Here is a 22,526-nt window from a genome sequence, read left to right as displayed (position 1 = left end):
GACACAGTGGAAAGTTCATCTTATCAAAGAAGCATCAGTAGAGTTTTAGAACAAACTTGCCACCAACACCTGACCTCCTTGTTGGTTATTCCCAAACCCTGGAAAAATCAGCTCTTATGGCCAGTGTGTCTTCATCACAAAGTGGACCCAAAATCAGCCACGAACAGCATCCCACCTGAGCCCTGTCAGACTACAGAGCCTATTAGCCCCTCAGCTACCGAGCCTTGGCAAAACTTCTAGAAGGTGAATGGCTTAAAGGAACCGCAAATCCATTTAGATTGCCCTGGCAGGATCTTGAGAAAGGGTGAGAAGCACAGATGGACCAATATCCCGAGGCTGGCAGAAGATTGGTTCGCGATGGTTTTAGTTAGTGAAATAGGAAACAAATTGTATCTCTTTGATATTGACAAGGCCTTGACAGAATGTGCACCAAAGAAGAAACTCAATCCAGGCTGCTGGACTGTTAATTACAACTCCAGGAACAAGATGGTGGCTTTTGAACAGTTTTAACCGAGCAGAGAGATGTGAAGTGGAGTGGAGCATCAACCTCCTTACAGATTTACCCCTGAAGCTGAGCACATTCAAGCTCTGTCTCAGTCCCCCGCTGTTTGCTAATATAAGGACATCTATATCCATCCGGAGACGGGAGAGGACCGTTTCCTAATTCACTGATTGACCTTTGTTACTAGACATCATCAAAACCTTCCTCAATATGCTGAGAAAAAAACTTCACAGAGAATCATCTCTGAGATGGGAAACCCTGGGGATAAATTATTGAGAGTAAAATTAAACCTCTTCTCCAATATTGACACAGATCTGATCCTCTAAATGAAGGAAATTTAGGATGAAATCCAGGATCTTTCCATGAGGATTAGAAAGTCTTCAATACAGATCTGCTATGATTTCTGGTGGTGACAGCAGTATCTATAGCACTGGCAAAGTCTGTGAGGAGGGTCTAGGATGAAGGTTTGCCTGTTTGGTGCACCTTTCACCCAGGGGAGCTTCCATTGCTCCGAAGAATCGATCTCTAGATTGCATCAGACAGGAGTTATAGATAAAGATGAAAGGATAAAACAGAATTTATAGAACATAGTGAAACCTGAGACTTAATCTGATCAGATTGGGGTCTGTTATCTAATTTGTAGTCAGTTACAGGTCCTTGATGTCAAGTTAGAGCCACTTGTTTAAAAACACTGAAAGATAAATTATTACCCACAGCTTCACTCACTGTCTCCAGGCTGTAGAACAGTAAATGTGAACATTATCATCTACATTGAGATCTCCTCATCTTCCTCTTTGTTATCTGTTTGGTCATTGTCTCATTGCTGGCTGCTTGAGAGGAGGATTTCTAAACTTTCCTCTCACTAATTGGCTGCAAGGCTGCGCGCCAACTTAAAGGCAGGTTACCATGGAACATAACCCCCCCAGATCCAGCCAGGGAGCCAGCCTCAACCAAGCACAAGAGGGGGACCACACAGTGGTATTTGCCATGCGAGCTCCTGAATGAACAGCGGCTGCCTTCTCCACCCGACTCCATCCATTGCTGTGAAGCTTCCTGAAAACCAGGATGCCTGGAACCGCCAAAGTCCCGCCCACACAAGAAGGGCTCCAAGAAATCCTGATTACCCCACGAGCCCGCTGGGCCTTACCCGAGGTGAGCCCCCTCTAGAAGACCAGGAGGCCCAGAGCTCACGCTATCTTACGTGTACAAGTTCTCCAAGCAGTCGCACCACCCCGACACCGGCATTCTCCTCCAAGCCATGTAGTCATGTGAACTTCCTTCGTCAACGACATTCTTTGAGCGCAATCGCTGCCGAGGCTCTCGCTGGAGTAGCTCACTACACACAAGCGCTCCACCATCACCTCCCAGTGAACCAAGACTGCCGGTGCGTCTGCCTGCTGCCCAGGTGAAGCTGGTAAGCACGCCGTGTCCGAGAGAAAGGCCACCAAGGCCAGATCACCAGAGTACACCAGCTCCAAGTAGTAAACAGCGCAGGCTGCGCACTCGCGATCCTCAAACAACGGCTCTTTAAGCAGCCCACTCAACTTCATCTGCAGGACAATACTCTAAACACACACATCACACTCTCTATCATGACTCTCATTACTGCTCAACATGTTGCAGCTCACACATCCCAATAACAGCGGCACACTTTCTTCATCTGTTTACAAAGTGTGGAAGGTGAAGGAGGAAACAAGGTTGTAGCAGTAGGACTCCAGGTGAGGGAGCGAGGGTCTATGAAAGGGGGCGGTCGGAAACGCTCGCATGTACTTCTACATTCCAGTGTTTTCACTGACTTGAAACATTTGTAATTTTATCCACTTGCTCCTTCAGTTACGGGCGCCACTCCGGTTACACTGAGCCTTTTGGCCGTCGCTAAACCCTCTGTGCTGGTTTCGCCTGTACTTGTCAGACCAGCTGTTTCAGTTCACCCCGTATTGTCTATTTAATGTATATAGCCTCCTGCTGTGCGAGAACCCAGCAGTCCGCCGGCCCAGTAGTATTTCTGGGAGTTAAGTGCATAGTCAATCACGTCTATTTTACAAGGAGTCAGAAAACTGACCATCGTGACTTGACACACAGTTGGTTGCTTGTCTACACAACACACGGTCCACATCATCTTCACTTGTTCTCTCTGGAGGTCACCAGTGAAAAACCAGGAGTCAGTGTTGTGGTAGCTAGAATTCAGCAGCTGCTTTTTGATCCAGAACCGCTGTTACTGGGCGTTCCTCTCCTTGTTTCCTCGTGCCTCTTACAGAAGACGTTTTGCTCCTTGATGCACACACGCTGCGGTATGGTATGGAGCACAGGAGTTAAAAACAGGGTGGAACAAGAGAGAACAATAGATTTGTTTGCACTTCCGACTAGCTGACATCTCCTCATCGCGCTCCTAACTTAACACACTAGCTCTCTCAACCACACTGCCACACACTAAGCAATCGCTGTGTTCGAAATCTCACACTTGAACTGGCGTAGTAACCTGTTCAAAGGCTGACGCTGCATACTCTCGAAACTTTGTACACGCGCAAATAAGTTCTGTGCACACTGTGGAGCCATACCACTCGTCACCTGTATTTGAAGCTGGCCTTTAATCTATCCCGTCCATTCTCTACCAAACTCAATCTCTACTCCTGTTCTTACCCCAGCGCTCCGATACCTTATGAGACGTTCCACGCTCCCTCTCTGCTCACCAGATCTCTAAATCTCACTTCATTCAGAGTCCTCTTCCTTCCACACGCCTCTGACTGAAGAGATTGAAAAGGTTAAAATCACAGTTACAAACACAAAGAGTTGACTGGTTCACACCAGTTGATCTACCACACACCACACACACACACACACTTATATACACCCTCAGCATCAAGTTGTTCGATGTGACCATAGCGAACTTCCTCTAGTCTGCTCTATTAGATTACCGCAATAACCCACTCGTCTCAACCGTTTCACCAAACCATTACTAACTTCCGCAGTCTACTGTGTTGTGTAGAACCATGTATGAATAACCAGCTCCAGGTTGACGTGCGTTTCACTTCCAACGACCACGAGACTCAAACAGCTCTGACTGTCCATTCACTGCACTATCTTTCCTCATTGCTGACCAACACTCCACTAAGCCATCCTCCTAGCAGAACACTCACAGAATAAACCTCATCTCCTGGGATCTCAATAAATCTCACCACGTGTACACAGCGTCACTACAAAACACCACCGCTTCAAAGAGACCACTCACTTCAGATACTGCGAAGAGAGAACTCGCTAAATAAATAATGATCTGCTATACACCACTAATAGAGACACACGCTCTACACTGAACACAGGAATTCACAACTCTCCTTTATAGTCGACCACCCACTGAACAGCATGAACTAATCCCCACAATAGAAAATCATATATTCTTCTCCTCCTATCTAGCGACTTTACCAAACGAATATATTGATATTTACTTACCATACTCACGCTTCACCTCACAGACTTCATTCACACTCACGTCCTGCACTTTCTTCCCTCCGTAATCATTTCACATAGTTGTATCGTTACCTTGTAACCAAGCACTAACCATTAATATGAAATAACATCATAAAAACCTATAAAAATGAGACTGATATTTGATTTTTTCATATTTTAGCAGGAATCCCACTGGATAAAGTGTTTTCCAGAACCTGGCTAGGAGAGCAGCCACACAAATATGTGACTTTACAACCAACAAATGAAGATCAATTTACTGACATTACACTGAATTCTCTAGTATCACAGCTTGTATTAGAAAATAAAAGCCATTACAAGCTACACTGTGGTTCTAAAGAACCATGCGTACAGAACTGCTTACATTCACAACTCTGACAGTCTGGTTTCAACTACCATTGAGCCTCAGCCATCAGCAGTGTGTTTGCCTGCCTCGAGAATAAGTTGACTTTATACCGACTTGCATCAATCAGCAGCTGCTCGCTCGTGACCCGGGAATCTGTGAACAGACATGTGGAGCAGCGGACAAAAGTGGTGTTTGTGGAGCTGTTGTCATTTGACCAAGCACGCATCAGGAGAGAACATAAGCACGACCTGATGCATAAAGCCCCGAGCACGCGGCACCGCAGGTGTACAGCCTATGAGCTTTCGAGCCCACCAAACAGACAAGCCCAAGAGAGCACCTCCGATCAGCTCTGAGAGCACGACATTTACCACTAACCTAACACACAGACCAAAGTCGCCTCCGGGCTCCACTCCCCACTGTCGCCTCCACAGTCCCTCTCCACGAGTAGCGACCTTCTATCAGTCCAGCTCAGGAAACACTCAAGCGCATGTCCCGCTTCCACCCCGACCACAGAGCCACGCTTTATGCACTGAGTTTCTACCCACGGCTTCTTCCATGTTTTTCACGAGTGCCCGCCTCCTCGCCTCCAGGCTCCCATCATCCGCTCCGAGAATACAGACGAAGCTCACAGGAACATGATGCTACCGAGGTCCTCCTCCTCGCCGCTCCACGACCGCCCCCCGGGCGGAAAGCACAGCAAGAAGGCTTCCAAGCACAGGAAGCGTCGCCCGCACGCTGGGGAATGCTCATCGTTAATGCCGTAAGAGCCGCATCCAAGGAGCGGAAGCCGGCGTGTCGCGGCCCCCAGGCTCTGGCTGCGGAGGCTCACGACTGAGAAGAAACAAGCCCAGCGTCAAGCACCGGCCATCAAGCCAGCTGCCTGGCTAAGGGGACCTCTGGTCCAACCAACGGAGAACCGGGCCTCCGGCTCCTTCAAGATGAACAAGAAGGCTGAATCCCAAGGCCCCAAGAAAGCCGCGCGCCCAAGAAGGCCGCTCCAAAGCCAAGAAGCCGCCGGCCAAGAAACCCGCAGCGCCAAAAAAGCCCAAGCCAAGCACCGCGGCGCCAAAGGAAGCCCCCAGCAGCTGCTAAAAAGTCCCCAACACAACGCTCAAGAAACCTCTCCAGCGGCTAAAAGCCGACCCTAGCCCCCCAAAGAAAGGCCCACCAAGGAGCCCCATAGAAGCCCGCCAAGAAGCAACCCTGCAGCCAAGAAATCCCCCTGCAAGAAGCCCCTGCGGCCAAAAAAGGCCCCCCCCCGCCAAGGAAGGCCGCCAAACCCCACAGTCAAGAGCCGCAGCCAAGACAGAAGTGAGCTGTCCTCCCTCCGACACATGTTGATCTCATCAAAGCTTCTTTTAAGAGCCACACACCTTCCACAGGAGCGCTTTCCTCCTCACTATTTCATCATCATCATTCACAACCTACCACTGTCTAGAACTACTACCACCACAACACCTTTCTACGCTCCTTAAGCTTACTATCACACTCAGGTATAAAGAGAACTTACTTTGAAAAACACCGCATTGCTGACTGATCTGGTGATGTCATCATGCTTCTCCAGCACATGCCCTGTCTGTCCCCCTCACCTTGAGCACCAGGTCTCTGAAGCTGAGCAGGTCGGTCTGTCTGAGTACCATGCAATGGCGAGACGTCGGGAATATCAGTGCTGTAAGTCTTCTCTCACTGCACAGGAACCCTGCTGCTTCCTGCCTCCAACTTACACGTCACTGCAACCTCTTCACATCACCATTTGAAACAACACTCCTACACCCACCAGCTGCTCAATATTAACACGCAGATCAACAAACCAATTGGTAGCTGTTTCCCTTTGGTCTGAAGCTGAGATCAAAAACTGCGCCCCCTCTCTCAATCACTAACCACGATGGAAATATAAGAAGCTTGGGAAAATAAATTCGCGTTGATAGAAAAAAATATTACTTGCACAATATAAAAACCTCCCAGCCAACAATATTTTCATTTATTACTAATAAATATATATATTTTTAAAATTTGTTATAATCTAAATAACAATTACAAGTAAAGACCTGATCCAGAGTTGAATATACAGTGAGCAAACAGCGCATGTCAGCTGTTAGTGACCCCAGCAGCCTTTGCGTCTATTGTCTGACTGTGTGACTTGTAAGTGATCACTTCCAAGCTCACCTCTATCATTAGAAGTTATGCTGCTGCTTTACACTTCATTTCGTATGATGATTTTCTGGTTGAAGTGCCAGAACAGAGAAGAGCAGCCACATGTTTTTACTGAATACCAGTCAGCGAGAAGCTATGGTGCGCTGCTTCATTATTATGAATGATTATGATTTATCTATTTTTATACTTTATAATTATTATGTTGGTGCAGGTTGTATGAGCAGACGGTAGGAGGGCTCTCTTTGTGAGAGGTGAGTATTGGCTCTTTAAAAGAGCCTTTGAGTGTCGCTGAGTTCAGCGGCTTTACTTGGACTTGGCGTCTTCTCCGTCTTCCTTGAGGGCAGCAGACACCCTGGATGTTGGGCAGCACGCCTGCCATGACCGATGGTCACTCCGCCCCAGGAGTTGTTGACTCCTCCCGTCGTGCGGACAGGCCAGCTGCAGGTGCGCGGGATATATACGGGTCTTCTTGTTGTCGCGGCGGCGTTTCCAGCCAGCTCCAGGATCTCACGGTCAGTTACTCCAGCACCCGCCGCCAGGTAGACGGCGGCGCCGCACCCACACGACGCAGCGCGTGTGTGTCTTTGCCCGCAGCAGCCTGTGAACACGGCCGACCGGAGAACTGGAGCCCGGCCCGGGAGAGCGGGTCTTGCGCCTTAGCTCTGCTTTCCACGTTTTGCCGCGTCCGCGTCATTTTCAGGATCTTTTCCTACAGTGTCGACTCAGAGAAAGTGTGGCGCAAACAGCAACAGCCTCGCCTCATATGTCCGCGGAGAGCGTGCGGGACTGTCCCGCCAGACCAACCAGAGAAGAGTCCAGCAGAGCAGCAGAGGGCGGCCGCCGCATCTAGGACTTTCCACACAGCTTCAGAGCACTGTGGATCCAATAAGCAGCCGAGGATCAGGCGGAAATGGTCGCTCCTCTGCTGCGGCGCTGAGCTCCAGAGAGGAGCCCCGCACCAATCCAGGACCCGGGTGTGAAGCAGCGTCACCGTGTCACAGCCGGCCCCGACGGTTAAGAGACGAGGGTCGCGTGTTCCTCTCCTATTCTTTCTCTCTCTGAGAAGCCTAAACGCGAAGCTAAATGGCGAACCAATGCAGACCGCTCGCTAGAATGCCACTGGAGTAGGCACTAGTCCCCAGGAACGCAGCTGGCCACCCATAGGCTTGCCTTGTAAGAAGCGCCCCGGCCACGGCGGTCGTGAAGAAGCCTCACCGTTACAGGCCCTGGTACGTTGGCCTCTGATAGAGATCCGAGCTGCTCACCCAGAAATCCACGCAGCGCGAAGCGTGATCCGGACAAGCTGCCCTTCCAGCGCTGGCCGATAAATCGCTTCAGTTGACTTCGAATACCGACCCTGCGCTTCGTCAGAGCTCCGCTGCATGGCTCTGCAGGAGGCCAGCGAGGCTTACTCTGTCGGCTCTTTCGAGGACAACCACCTGTGCGCCATCCACTGCCAAGGAGGGTCACCATCAATGCCAAGACATCTCAGCCTGGCCGCCGCATCTCGCGGAGAGAGAGCTTAGACTCTGCTGCAGCTCCTCTGCACACATAACGGCTCCTTTTAAAGTCCACTCACTCTGCTCTCAACAGCAAAGTCCTCTGCTGCTCCCACTGTCATGCCGTCCAACACATGCTGTACGTGCAATCATTTTAATTATCTGGCCAGAACCACCTTTTAATTTTGAACATTAATAAAAGACCATAAATCTCTCTTTCTTTTTAGTAGCTAATGTTAGATGGGTAACCCCAGGCAGAATATTTGCGCTCTACTAACCGAGTGTGACACTCAGATTGCAAATGGAGAGAGCAGAGACTGCCATCCCAGTCCACCGACACCCAAAGTTTATCTAACAAAATGAAAATAAGTTGATTGCAACCATCGCTCAGAAACATCACTCAAAATTAAACAACCACAGGATTAATAATCATATCAATTCAAACTTACATACCTCGTTCCACAACCAAGGGGGCTAAAATATTAGGGGAACATCAAGGTACGAGTCTTCTAGAGGATCGTCTGTTTCCTAACAACCCGACAGTAAGAGCTTGACATTAACAGCAGGGACAGGATAATTATGATGGAACCAGTGCGTCATCAAACAACAAAAAAAACAAAACCAAACTTACTCCAAGTACATCATGGACATCATCAAACAAAGAGAAGGTGAGCAGCACGCCACACCGCAGCAGACAACAGGTGAGCAGTACCAGCAGTGTGAAAGGAAAGCACAGGTGGATCATGTCATCTAATTAATCACTTCCTCCCCTTCCTGCCGCCGCATTTCCTCTGACGCTACACAACAATGACCGGTCCCCAGGTAGCAGTATGAACCAACCCGCTGTCATTCACAGTGTAAATATGAAATTAGTTACAGGTAGAAACATTAGGTAGAAGCAGTAGCCTACACACCCATACCTTCAACAAGTCCAAACAAGACAATTTCTAAAACTGAGTCTAAGGTCTAGAAGGAAAAATGATACTAGATTTAACAAATGCAGGTGGGAGGGGACTGAACCTTGAGGCCACACCCCCTCATCACAGACACGTCTCTGTGGCGCAATCGGTTAGCGCGTTCGGCTGTTAACCGAAAGGTTGGTGGTTCAAGCCCACCCAGGGACGTTTTACACTTAAATTGACAAAGATACATCCTGTAGATGAAAAACATTCTTTCTGTGGTGAGAGGGAAGAGATAAAGAAAGTCAGACATGAAAGTATAAATAGGAAACATTAGTGAAAACATACCCAATGTTACATTACATCTCATCTTTCACCTTTTTATTTAATGCGACAATTTTTCTAATTTCCAAAATAGATTGATGCACGAATAAATTGAGGAAACAGTGTTCTAATACAATCAGCACTTTTTGGTGTAAATGTGAAAATAGTTTCAGGTAGAAACATTTGGTAGAAGCAGTAGCCTACACACCCATACCTTCAACAAGTCCAAATGAGACAATTTATAAAACTGAGTCTGAGGTCTAGAAGGAAGAAATAATACTAGAAATAACAAATGCAGGTGGGGTGGGATTGAAAGTGGTGGCCACACTTCTTCAAGCCAGACATGTCTCTGTGGCGCAATCGGTTAGCGCATTCGATGCTGAAAGGTTTGTGGTTCAAGCCCACCCAGGGATGTTTTACATATAAATTGACAAGGATACCTCATGCAGATGAAAATCTGACTTTCTGTAAAGGCAGGAGATAAAGAAACTCAGAAGTGACATACCCGACAGAAAACAACTGTATCTTTGACAAATCTAAATGAGACACTGTCATTGATGAAGAAATTCAGCTGTTTTAATAACTGGTTCATATTTAATTAGCTGACAAGTAGATATATTATTATTGATAGTTTTGCTTTAAGGGACAGAGAAACTCAGACATGAAAGTATAAATAGGAAATATAAACAATAACATACCCAACGTTACATCACATCTCATATTTCACCTTTTTATTTAATGCAACAATTTTACTTAATTGAGGAAACAGTGTTCTAATACAATGAGCACTTTTTGGTGTAAATGTGAAATTAGTTACAGGTAGAAACATTAGAAGCAATAGCCTACACACCCATACCTGTGTATGGGTTGGGGGAGGGGTAGAATGTTATTGCCACACTTCTTCAAGCCTGCATGTCTCTGTGGCGCAATCGGTTAGCGCGTTCGGCTGTTAACCGAAAGGTTGGTGGTTCAAGCCCACCCAGGGACGTTTTACACTTAAATTGACAAGGATACATCATATAGATGAAAAAACCTACTTTCTGATGCCAGAGGGAAGAGATAAAGAAAACTCTGTGAAAGAATAAACAGTGAGCGTTATCAGTTGTGACATAGCGACAGAAAAGAGCTGTACCTTTGACAAATCTAAATAAAACAGTGTCCAAAAGAAACTAATGAAGTTCACAACTTTGCTGACAGGTAGACATACTATTATTGGTATTTATACTTTTAGATTCTTCAACCCACAGAAAGTAGGTTTTTCATCTACGAGATGTATCCTTGTCAATTTAAGTGTAAAACGTCCCTGGGTGGGCTTGAACCACCACCTTTCGGTTAACAGCCGAACGCGCTAACCGATTGCGCCACAGAGACGTGTCTGTTGTGAGGGGGTGTGGCCTTGAGGTCCAGTCCCCTCCACCTGCAGTTCGTTTATTCTAGTATCATTTATTCCATGTAGAACTGCTGAATAATCATGTATGCAGACAGGGCACATGGACCACAGGGGGCAAGCTAGCCCCCTCCCCGGCAGGCTAAGCTAGCTAGCTATCTAAGAAGTATTAAAAATAAAACAAATTTTCATGGTGGAGCCTCATCTGTTTTTACAACCCTGTGTCAAATGATAGAAAAATAATAATCATAAACCTTGTAACCTTTCACTTATTTAGCATATATTGTGCATTATAACATTCCTTACTATTACCACCTGTAAGAGCTGAGTTGGTTCCAGTGACTGTACATGACTAACGAACATAACTGCAAACTCATTACAGCCGACATGTAGTTGTAATTAAATGCAGAGTTGTGTACTTCAGTGAACTTCATTAATTTCTTTTGGACACTGTTTTATTTAGATTTGTCACAGGTACAGCTCTTTTCTGCAGGTTATGTCACGACTGATAATGTTCACTGTTTATTCTTTCGCAGAGTTTTCTTGATCTCTTCCCTCTCACCACAGAAAGAATGTTTTTCATCTACAGGATGTATCCTTGTCAATTTAAGTGTAAAACGTCCCTGGGTGGGCTTGAACCACCAACCTTTCGGTTAACAGCCGAACGCGCTAACCGATTGCGCCACAGAGACATATCTGTTGGGAGGGGGTGTGGCCTACATCATCAATCCCCTCCCATCTGTATTAGTTATTTGTAATATTATTTTTTCAGGCTGATAAATAATAATGGTTCTACCTGTCTTCTGAATTCATATTTTTAAAAAGTGGCTCATTGTTAGCGTATTTGAACACTGCTTCCTAATTTATTTCTTTGTCTATTTTGGAAATTATGGAAATTGTCTCATTTATACTTGTCAAAGGTAAAGGAATGTACTGCTGGGTATGTCATCAGGTCAAAACATTATTATTGATCAACCTGAGTTCTAAATGGAATAAATGATACTATTATTCATATTGTTATTCATTTCTTTTATTTGTGGTATGGGGTACATGGTAAATATGGGGACCAGACTATCAGTATGTCTTAAACTGAACTTTAAGGAGACATCGTCTGCCCTTGGCCACATAATTTAATTCTTTCAAAGAGATGACTCCGTTCATACCCTTATCTTCGCATCTAATAGCATTTAGCACAACCTCAGAGAGTTGTTGGCATGGCTGCAGACTTTGGCTACATCCACACTAATATGATTTAGTTTTAAATCGCATCACTTTTGCTCCGTTTACACCTGGCCCCTAAAACGGAAACTTTTGGAAACACTGCTGGACCCGTTTTAATTTGAAAACTATTTGGTTGCGTTTTAATCTGCCTGAACAGAAAAGAAGACTTTAGGTAGAGATGACGTAAATAATCTACTTCCTGTTTACACCAGCATGCACATGACCAGTGTACCTGAATGGTCATGTGATATAAGTTTTCACGCGTTTAGTGTAGACGGAGTTTATTTCTGATGCGGAGCGGAAACGATCCTCTGAAACACCGTTTTAAACGTATTAATGTGGACGTAGCCTCTGATTCTTTTTCATTCCTTTAATCCTACAACCATAATCTATTGTGCACTGTTTATTGTGCAAAAACGCCACAGTGACCAATCGAAACATGTTTTTCGCCATAACTCAAGATTTCACATGCTGATTAACCCTAGACTGGTTGTTGGAGACACACAACCACAAGCTGGTGACTCTAGTTATTTCATGGGTTCAGCGTTGAATACAACACTTGCATGAATCTTTCCTTTTATTGATGAAAATAAAAACGAAAAAAGAAAGATCGGTGGTCTGCTAAGTGTATTCAGAGTTCAGCATAATTGAGGTCAAAAGCTTTGGATCCGAACAAGACTTGTCTAAACCTCCGGTGTCAGACAGCACCGTGGGCTACAACAATACTCTGGCTCTTTACTGTAGATGTTGGGAAGGTATGATAAAGGCCAGGTTCTTGACTTTGCAGGGGGATTACTCTTTTTGCTGATGGGTTTTCAAGTTGATCATTTCTTTTGTGTCTTTAAAAAAATAAAAATCATTTTCCTGTATTTAATATTTTAGCATTCAACAGTTTTACACAGAACTGTGGATTTGAAGGAAGAGAGGATTTCTTAATTGGTGATGTTTCACTGTTCTTTGTATTATTCTGAAAACAGTATTGATGAGACATATTGAAGAAAACATTAGGGACTTTGCTGTTGAGAGCAGAGTGAGTGGCTCTTAAAAGAGCCGTTATTGTGTTCAGAGGAGCTGCAGCAGAGTCTAAGCTCTCTCTCCGCGGATGCGGCGGGCCAGCTGGATGTCCTTGGGCATGATGGTGACCCTCTTGGCGTGGATGGCGCACAGGTTAGTGTCCTCGAACAGGCCGACCAGGTAAGCCTCGCTGGCCTCCTGCAGAGCCATGACAGCGGAGCTCTGGAAGCGCAGGTCGGTCTTGAAGTCCTGAGCGATTTCTCGGACCAGGCGCTGGAAGGGCAGCTTGCGGATCAGCAGCTCGGTGGATTTCTGGTAGCGACGGATCTCTCTCAGAGCCACGGTACCGGGCCTGTAACGGTGAGGCTTCTTCACGCCGCCGGTGGCCGGGGCGCTCTTACGGGCAGCCTTGGTGGCCAGCTGCTTCCTGGGGGCTTTGCCTCCGGTGGATTTACGAGCGGTCTGCTTGGTTCTCGCCATCTTGCTTCTTGGTTCTCAGAGCAGGAGAAAAGTAGGAGAGGAACCAGCGACCCTCGGCTCTTAAACCGTGGGGCCGGCTGTGACACGGTGACGCTGCTTCACACCCCCGGGTCCTGATTGGTGCGGGGCTCCTCCTGGAGCTCAGCGCCGCCCAGAGGAGCGACCATCCCGCCTGATCCTCGGCTGCTTATTGGACCACAGTGCTCTGAAGCTGTGTGGAAAGTCCAGAGCGGGCCGCCCTCTGCTGCTCTGCTGGAGCCTCTTCTCTGGTTGGTCTGGCGGGAACCGTCCCGCGCTCTCCGCGGACATATAAGCGAGGCTGTTGCTGTTTGCGCCACACTTTCTCTGAGTCGACACTGTAGAGAAAAGATCCTGAAAATGAGCGGACGCGGCAAAACCGGTGGAAAAGCCAGAGCTAAGGCCAAGACCCGCTCCTCCCGGGCCGGGCTCCAGTTCCCGGTCGGCCGTGTTCACAGGCTGCTGCGCAAAGGAAACTACGCGCAGCGTGTGGGTGCCGGCGCCCCCGTCTACCTGGCGGCGGTGCTGGAGTACCTGACCGCTGAGATCCTGGAGCTGGCTGGAAACGCCGCCCGCGACAACAAGAAGACCCGTATCATCCCCCGCCACCTGCAGCTGGCCGTCCGCAACGACGAGGAGCTCAACAAACTCCTGGGCGGAGTGACCATCGCTCAGGGAGGCGTGCTGCCCAACATCCAGGCTGTTCTGCTGCCCAAGAAGACGGAGAAGACCGCCAAGTCCAAGTAAAGCCGCTGAACTCAGCGACACTCAAAGGCTCTTTTAAGAGCCACATACTCACCTCTCACAAAGAGCAGCTCCTCCCGTCTCTCAACAACCTGCACAACATAATAATAATAATAATAATCATAATAATCATAATAATCATAATAATGAAGCAGCTGCACTCATCAGCTCTCTACTGTCTTCATACAAACATGTGGCTCCTCTTTCTCTGTCTCTGCACCTTCACCAGAAAACCTCATACAGACAATACAAGTGTACAAGCAGCAGCATAACTTCTAATGATATGATACACTACATCAACCACATCAACACAAACGCAAGCTGCTGTCCACTAACAGCTGATCATGCTGTTTGCCTCACTGTATATTCAAGCTGATCAATCCTTTACTTGTAATGTATTTAGATTATAAACAAATGTAAAAATATATATATTTATTAGTAAATAAATGAAAAATATTTTCTGGGACTTTTATTGTGCAATAATAATTTTTTTCTTCACACCACATTTATTTCCCAGCTCTTTATATTTCCATCTGTTATATTGAAATGAGGGGGCGCAGTTATCTCAGCTTCAGACCAAAGAAACAGCACCATTGTGTTTGTTGATCTGGTGTTAATATGTGAGCTGTAGGGTAAAGTGTTGTTTCAACATGGTGATGTGAGAGGTGCAGTGACAGTGTAGTGGAGCAGGAGCAGCAGCGTCCTCCTGTGCAGTGAAAAGACTTACAGCACCTGATATTCCCACTCTCCCATTCATGTACTCAGCAGACCGACCCTGCTCAGCTTCAGAGACCGTGCTCAGGGTGAGGGGGACAGACAGGGCATGTCTGAAACATGATGATCATCACCATCATCAACACTGCTGTGTTTTTCAAAATAAAGTTCTCTTTATACAGTGTAATAGTAAGTAAACGTAGCAAAGGTGTTGGTGGTGGTGTAGTTATCAGACAGTGTATTGTGATGATGATGATGATAGTGAGGAGGAAGCGGCTCTCTGTGGACAGGTGTGTGGCTCTTAAAAGAGCCTTTGATGAAGATCAACATGTGTCGGAGGGAGGACAGCTCACTTCTTCTTGGCTGCGGCCTTCTTGACTTTGGGTTTGGCGGCCTTCTTGGCGGGGGCCTTTTTGGCCGCAGGGGCCTTCTTGGCGGGGGATTTCTTGGCTGCAGGGGCCTTCTTGGCGGGCTTCTTGGGGCTCTTGGCGGCCTTCTTGGGGCTCTTGGTGGCCTTCTTAGCCGCTGCTGCAGGTTTCTTGACTTTCTTGGGGGACTTTTTAGCAGCTGCCGGCTTCTTTGCGGCCGCGGTCTTGGGCTTGGGCTTTTTGGCCGCTGCGGGTTTCTTGGCGGCGGGCTTCTTGGCTTTGGGAGCGGCCTTCTTGGCCGCCGGCTTCTTGGCCTTGGGTTCAGCCTTCTTGTTCATCTTGAAGGAGCCGGAGGCCCCGGTTCCCTTGGTCTGGACCAGAGTCCCCTTGGCCACCAGGCTCTTGATGGCCGTCTTGACGCGGGCCTTGTTCTTCTCCACGTCGTAGCCTCCGGCAGCCAGAGCCTTCTTGAGGGCGGCCGCGGACACGCCGCTCCGCTCCTTGGATGCGGCCACGGCATTAACGATGAGCTCCCCCAGGCTGGGGCCGACCTTCCTGGGCTTGGAAGCCTTCTTCTTGGCTGCTTTCGCCGGGGCGGCGGCTGGAGCGGGAGCGGGAGCGACCTCTGCCATTGTTTCCTGTGAGCTTCGTCTGTACTCGGAGCGGACTGATGGGGAGCTCGGAGCAGGAGGCGGCACTTGAACACACCATGAGAACCGTGGAGACTCAGTGCAGCCGTGGCTCCTGTGGTCGGGGTGAACGCCGGGACACTTGTGTTTTCTCCTGACGGATAAAAGGCTCGCAAAGCACCGTGGGAGAGGAGCTGGAGGCGGACAGTGGAGGAGCCGGGAGCGGACTCGGCTCTGTTCGTGTTAAAGTCGTCCAGAGCTCGGAGGCTCTCTGCTTTCTGTTTGTGGAGCCTCGAAACCTCAGCTGGTCACCGCGGTGGCCGCCGCTGCTCGGGGGCTTTTCCCGCTTATTTCTCTCCTAAAATGCTTTCAAATGCACCACAGCTCCACCAAAACCCCACTTCCAGCTGCTCCACATGTCTGTTCACAGATCCCGGGTCACAGCGAGCAGCTGCTGATGATCAGTCGGTCATAAAGTCAACTTATTCTCCGAGCAGCAAACACACTGCTGATGGCTGAGGCTCATGGTCACGTTGAACCAGACTGTCAGAGCTGTGAATGTAACGTGTCTGTAGCATGTTACTTTAGAAACACAGTGTGAGCTTTACATGGTTTCTATATCTAATAACAACCTGTGATATAGAATTCAGTGTAGTCAGTAATTGAATCTTCATTTGTTGGTTGTAAAGTCACATATTTGTGTGGCTGCTCTCCTGCCAGGTCTCTGGAAAAGACACTCTTTATCTCAGTGGGACTTCCTGCTAAAATAAATGACAAAAAAAATCAAATATCACGTCTCATCATTTTTATATTTTTATGATGTTATTTCATATTTAATGGTTAGTGCTAGGTTACCAAGGTAACGATACAACTATATAAAGATCATTACCAGGAGAACAAGTCAGACGGTGAGTGTGAGACTGTTAAATGTAAATCTGTAAATATCAATATATTCATGTAAATCCTGAGAGAGAAAGAAACTATTGATTTCTATGTGTATCAGTTCATCTGTATCAGTGGTGTCTATATAATTTGTATAATAAATATTTGATCCTGATTCCAGTTAGACCGTTGTCCATATGATTCATTTATTTACAGTTCTCTCTTCAGTATCTGAAGTTTCCTTTGACGGTGGTTTTCTTTTAGACTCAAGTTTTATTGAGACCTGGCTTTTATCCTCCAGATCCTTAAGTGTTTGTCAGCAATAAAAAAGTCAGTGAATGGACATCAGAGCTGTTTGAGTCTCTGCGTTGGAGTCAACCAGTCAACTGGCAGCTGTTACTTCAACATGGTCTTCTACACAACACAGAGACTGGAAGTGTCATGTGGTGAAACAGGTTGAACAGGGTTTTGTAATTAATGAGCAGACTGAACTCTGTCACATCAACACTTGATGCTGAGTGTGTATATAACGTGTAGTGTGTGTGTGTGTGTGTGTAGATCAATGTGTGAACCATCAACTCTTTGTGTTGTGTAACTGTGATTTTAACCTTTCCATCTCTTCAGTCAGAGCTGAAAAGAGACTCTGAAGAAAGTGAGTTTAAAACTGATCAGCTGGTTTCATAGTTTGACTGGTGAAAACATGATGATGAAGAGTAAACACCTTCATCAGGTGAGTGTCTCTCCACAGTCTTTCACAGCAAGTTATTCTCAAGTCAAATTCATGTCAGCCTCTCCAGGTTTCACAGTCAGCTGACTTCAACACACTGATCTTGTGTGTGGCAGTGTGGTTGAGAGCATTTTAATAGACAGCACTGATGTCAGCTAGTGGATGTCAAACAAATCATGTTCCTCTCTGTCTTACTGTTTTTATTGTGTCAACATAGCAGGTTGTGATCAGAGCAAACGTCTGATAAGAGCAGAGGAACACGGTGGAGCCCAGTACAGGTCCTGGATCAGCAGCTGCTGACAGTCTGCACCACACACTGACTCCTGGTTGTTACTGTGACTCCAGAGAGAACAAGTGAAGATGATGTGGACGTGTGTGTAACAACCCAAACACTGTTCAATCACATGTCAGTTTTCTGACTTCCTTGTATGACTTGGTGAAACTTCACACTCCCAGAATACACTGGGCCCAGGGACTGCTGTTCCACAATATACATTTATTTACAATACATGAACTAAACAGCTGGTCTGCAGTCAACAAACAGCAAGAGTTTCACTAGGAGGCCTCAGTGTAGGCCGTACTGAAGGAGCAGTGGATAAAATTACAAGTGTTTCAGTCCAGTGAAACACTGAATGTAGAAGTCACAGAGTGTTTCCCCGCCCCCTTTCATAGACCCTGCTCCCTCACCTGAGTCCTACTGCTACACTCTTGTTTCCTTCCCTTCCACACTTGTAAACAGTGAAGAAAGTGCTGCAGCTGTTATTGTGTGTGAGCTGCAACATGTTGAGCAGTAATGAGAGTCATGATGAGAGCTGTGATGTGTGTTTTAGAGTTTGTCTTCAGATGAAGTGAGTGGCTCTTAAAAGAGCCGTTGTATTGGAGCGAGTGCAGCAGCTGCGCTGTTTACTTGGAGCTGGTGTACTTGGTGACGGCCTTGGTGCCCTCGGACACGGCGTGCTTAGCCAGCTCACCGGGCAGCAGGAGACGCACGGCGGTCTGGATCTCCCTGGAGGTGATGGTGGAGCGCTTGTTGTAGTGAGCCAGACGAGACGCCTCGGCAGCGATGCGCTCAAAGATGTCGTTGACGAAGGAGTTCATGATGCTCATGGCCTTGGAGGAGATGCCGGTGTCGGGGTGGACCTGCTTGAGCACCTTGTACACGTAGATAGCATAGCTCTCCCTCCTGGTCTTTCTCTTCTTCTTGCCGCCCTTGCCGGCGGTCTTGGTCACAGCTTTCTTGGAGCCCTTCTTGGGGGCAGACTTGGCGGGTTCAGGCATCCTGGTTATTCAGAGCTTCACAGCAATGGATGAGTCGGTGGAGGAAGGAGCCGCTGTTCTTATTCAGGCTCCATGCAAATACCACTGTGTGGTCCCCCTCCTGTGATTGGTTGAGCTGCTCACTGGGCTGGATGGGGGGGTTATGTTTCCATGGTAACCTGCCTTTTAAAGTTGGCGCGCAGCCTGCAGCCAATTGGTGCAGAGGAAAGTTAGAAAATCCTCCTCATCAGCAGCAGCACATGAGACAATGAAAACAACAGATAACAAGAGGAAGATGAGGAGATCTCAATGTAGATGAATAATGTTCACATGACTGTTCTACAGCCTGGAGACAGTGAGTGAAGCTGTGGTAACACTTTGTGCTCCATGACTGAGACGCTCTCACACATGAAGGAGCTGCAACTGACAGGGATCACACAGTCCCTGTCAGACCAGGTCATGTGCATTTGTTTATTACACTGTTGTTCTTCATGAGAGACAGTGGTGGAGGAGATTTGTCTTTCAGTGTCTTAAACCTGAGGCTCTCACACTTCACATCAAGGACCCTAACTGACACAAATTAAACAGACCCCCATCTGATCAGATTTAGTCTCTGACCTCTGCAGGAGGTGAAATCATCAGTGGATTACAGTGATGTGAACACATGATGAAGACTACAGAGTTAACACATGATGTGTGTGTTGTGTGTTTATCTGTGGACAGGAGGCTGATAGAGGGAGTCCTCTCTCTCCTCTGACAGAGTCTCTGTAGTGCTGGTGAGAACATGAAGCAGCAGCTGATGACCTGTTTCATCTATAACTTCTGTCTCATCTGTTTCTTTGGGCCACATCAGGTCACATCTGGATAAATACATAGAATCATTTAATCTAACAAGCAGCAACATCACAGAAATAACAGGCTGATAAATAACGTGGTCTAGTGGACGACGTTGAAGACGATCTAATACTTGAACTAACTGACTCTTTTCTCCAGCTCAGACATTTTCACTCCTGCAGCCGTTTTGTTTTTTTATTAATGAATGACCTTTAACGTCACACTTTCTGGCACCAATGGATTAAAATAAGAGTTTGGGAACTTAGAGTCAGTTTGTTAAACCTTTCTGAATAACCCCAGGTGTTTGTTGAATCACGCGCGGTGTGTGTTCATGTGCAGACGGATCAGTGTTGGTGACTGTGTGTGGGAGATAGTTTCCTGCTGTAGTTGTGTAACAGCAAGTTTAGAGCAGAGACAGGAGGCTGATGGAGGGAGTCCTCTCTCCTCTGATGGTCTCTGTAGTGTGAGTGAGAACATGAAGCAGCAGCTGATGACCTGTGAGTGTGTGTGGTCGGAGGATGTGAGCTCTCAGTGAGTCGGTGTGTGGCTCTTAAAAGAGCCGTTGTGTTGTGGTGTAGATGTGGAGGAGTTTAACCGCCGAAGCCGTACAGAGTGCGGCCCTGCCTCTTGAGAGCGTACACCACGTCCATGGCGGTCACGGTCTTCCTCTTGGCGTGCTCGGTGTAGGTGACGGCATCACGGATCACGTTCTCCAGAAACACCTTCAACACACCGCGGGTCTCCTCGTAGATCAGACCGGAGATACGCTTCACTCCGCCACGGCGAGCCAGGCGGCGGATGGCGGGCTTGGTGATTCCCTGGATGTTATCACGGAGAACTTTACGGTGACGCTTGGCGCCTCCTTTACCGAGTCCTTTTCCTCCTTTGCCTCTTCCACTCATCTTGTCTGTTCAGTAGGTTTCTACTCAGTGCCGCTGACTGCGGAGTCACAGTGTTTGAAAGCCTCTCTGAGGACGTAATAGAAGACAGGGGCCGCTGATGATCAACTCTTTGCTGCATTAGCGCCACCTCCTGGACCACAGCAGGAGTTTAGACACAGCAGGACTGAGTCTGCAGTCACATGTTCTCTGAAGTGAATGTACAGAGGGAGAAACATGAAGAGTGAAAGTACTCATCATGCAGAATGCTCCTTTTCTCTCTCCTATAGGATCATGTTGTATTGGGTTTAGTTCCCCTGTTATTCTACAGCAGTAAAATATTCAATTATGTGAGTGAAACACAACAATTGATGTAATAACAAAATAAACAACATATAACATCATCTGTTTTGAATATTCTGTCACCCTAATTTAACAGTCGAGGATCCTCAGTCTGTTTGAACAGTAGCTCATGGAGCTCAGGGCCATATTCCATCACGGCAGATGATGGATTCTGTTAAGTCTCGCTGATTATAAGTCAGAGTTCGCATAATCACAGTGTGGCTTATAGGAATCACTGCTCTGTAACCCACGTAATCTTATACTGAACTAGCCAGAGACGGTATAGAGGATCTTTGGCTTCACTAATGCTGCAATGAAATAACGACTAGGAAACTAAATCCCAAAAGAGAGTTCCACCAAGTATGGAGTGCCTGACTCTTCTTCAGCTTATTCTGTTCAAAAGATGTGCACTGTCAAATATGTCTTGTGCACTTTGTGAACAACCATCCCAGCTGTGGCGTTGGTTGTCTCTATGTATTTAATGGGAAAAATAAAAGAGGTCATTATTAAAAATGAATTTAAAATGTGTATTTCATTGAAAAGCAACAACCTAACAATATCCTGGATGGGAGATAACAAAACAGGAAAGAACAGAACAAAGAACAAGAATTTTTGACAACAATTTCATAAGAGAAACAATTCCCAAGAACGATATTTCTAAACTAATTAAGTCAGTCAATTCACAGTCAGAGTCACAGTTCTGACAGATATATACTGGCAGTCCAGGTGTGCAGTCCTCAGAGCCCACTTCTTGCACTGGATGCACTGCAGCCATGTCTCCTTGAGGCGGCTGTTAGAAAAGGGCTCCACACACACACACACACACCAAGCAGAACACCTCATCTTCATCTGAGGATGAATCTGTTTCCTGTCTTTTCCTTCCCTTGGTTTTCTCATTTTGGTGCCTTGGATTTTATTTTTTCTGCTTGAGAGAAGAGGGATTTTTTTCATCTTCTGCTGAGTGGCTGCTTTTCCTTTTCAACCCTCTCCTTCACTGGGGTGTCCCCGCCTTTGGGAACGGCCTCAGCTCTTCTGGAGCAGCTCTGTTGCATCCACAGCTAGTTGATGGTTCTGGGGGGAGAGGGGCAGTAGTGTTGGCCTGTGATTGGGGTGCGTGAGGTGCCCTGTTATGTGTGCCATTTAGCACCACTTCATCTGTAGGTGGGTTTGGGTCAGAATTTGGACAGTCAGTCACGCTGGCGGGAGCAAGCGCTGACTCTGGGAACGCCTCCCTGTTGAGGGGGTATATACCGCTCACCCAGAAGCCTGACTGAATGTTGGCCATGTTTAGGAGGGAAGGCTGCAGCCCCAATCTTTGGGATGTCATGAATGGTCATGGTTTTTCCTGGATTGCTTAAGATCCAGGCAGCTGAGGCACCCCGTTCTCTTTGGCATAGTTGAGTCCATCAACTGATAGGTGGGAGTTGTGGTTGTCAAGGAGCAGGAGACATGGTCTTTCTCTGCTGCACATTGTGTGCACCACAAAATATTTCAGAAAATCCACAAAATGCCCATCCTTCATCCAGCCACTAGGTTTTGCCCCTCCTGCACTTCCTGTGGGGGCGGAGTTTAGAAAATGGTCATGAGAGTTGACCCGGGGGAAAATAAAATAGGGAGGAATAATGTTCCCTGTGGCAGAGACAGCACAGGAAAGGGTGGCCAGGGTTCCCCTCTCTGCAGATGACAAAGGTCCCACCTGCTTGCAGCCTCTCCTGGCTACCACCTTGTTGGGTTTATGGACAGTGGTAATACTAGTGGTAATACTGGGGCTCAAACTGGTGTCTTGCCATCACCTCCTCCAGGTTGTTGAAGAACTGGTCAACATTGTGCTTATTAAAAAGGCAC

At 47.2% G+C, this 22,526-nt stretch overlaps 3 protein-coding genes, 4 non-coding genes and 1 pseudogene across 7 annotated transcripts; 3 read left to right on the top strand and 5 right to left on the bottom strand.

Annotated features, from left to right (window-relative positions):
- The first annotated feature begins 9,013 nt into the window (after positions 1-9,013).
- trnan-guu lies at positions 9,014-9,087 on the top strand. The gene has a single exon. It is a non-coding gene; the product is annotated as a tRNA-Asn (tRNA).
- A 1,013-nt stretch (positions 9,088-10,100) lies between these two features.
- Positions 10,101-10,174, top strand: trnan-guu. Its single transcript has one exon. It is a non-coding gene; the product is annotated as a tRNA-Asn (tRNA).
- A 310-nt stretch (positions 10,175-10,484) lies between these two features.
- trnan-guu lies at positions 10,485-10,557 on the bottom strand. The gene has a single exon. It is a non-coding gene; the product is annotated as a tRNA-Asn (tRNA).
- A 634-nt stretch (positions 10,558-11,191) lies between these two features.
- trnan-guu lies at positions 11,192-11,265 on the bottom strand. Its single transcript has one exon. It is a non-coding gene; the product is annotated as a tRNA-Asn (tRNA).
- A 1,612-nt stretch (positions 11,266-12,877) lies between these two features.
- Positions 12,878-20,407, bottom strand: LOC111221131 (annotated as a pseudogene).
- On the top strand, positions 13,667-14,053 carry LOC111221135 (histone H2A-like). The gene has a single exon (XM_022744472.1). The coding sequence runs from the start codon at positions 13,667-13,669 to the stop codon at positions 14,051-14,053; it is 387 nt and encodes a 128-aa protein (XP_022600193.1).
- LOC111221138 (histone H1-like) lies at positions 15,039-15,802 on the bottom strand. The gene has a single exon (XM_022744476.1). It carries the CDS (start codon positions 15,762-15,764, stop codon positions 15,114-15,116), a length of 651 nt encoding a protein of 216 aa, XP_022600197.1. The 5' UTR covers positions 15,765-15,802; the 3' UTR covers positions 15,039-15,113.
- On the bottom strand, positions 18,029-18,654 carry LOC111221136 (histone H2B 1/2-like). The gene has a single exon (XM_022744473.1). It carries the CDS (start codon positions 18,646-18,648, stop codon positions 18,274-18,276), a length of 375 nt encoding a protein of 124 aa, XP_022600194.1. The 5' UTR covers positions 18,649-18,654; the 3' UTR covers positions 18,029-18,273.
- Positions 20,408-22,526: the final 2,119 nt, after the last annotated feature.

The sequence above is a fragment of the Seriola dumerili genome, unplaced genomic scaffold (genome assembly GCF_002260705.1).
Source record: "Seriola dumerili isolate Sdu_G_001 unplaced genomic scaffold, Sdu_1.0 BDQW01000081.1, whole genome shotgun sequence".
Classification (NCBI taxonomy): Eukaryota; Metazoa; Chordata; class Actinopteri; order Carangiformes; family Carangidae; genus Seriola; species Seriola dumerili.
Note: the sequence above shows the minus strand (reverse complement) of the source record. Positions and strands in the feature narration are given on the sequence as shown.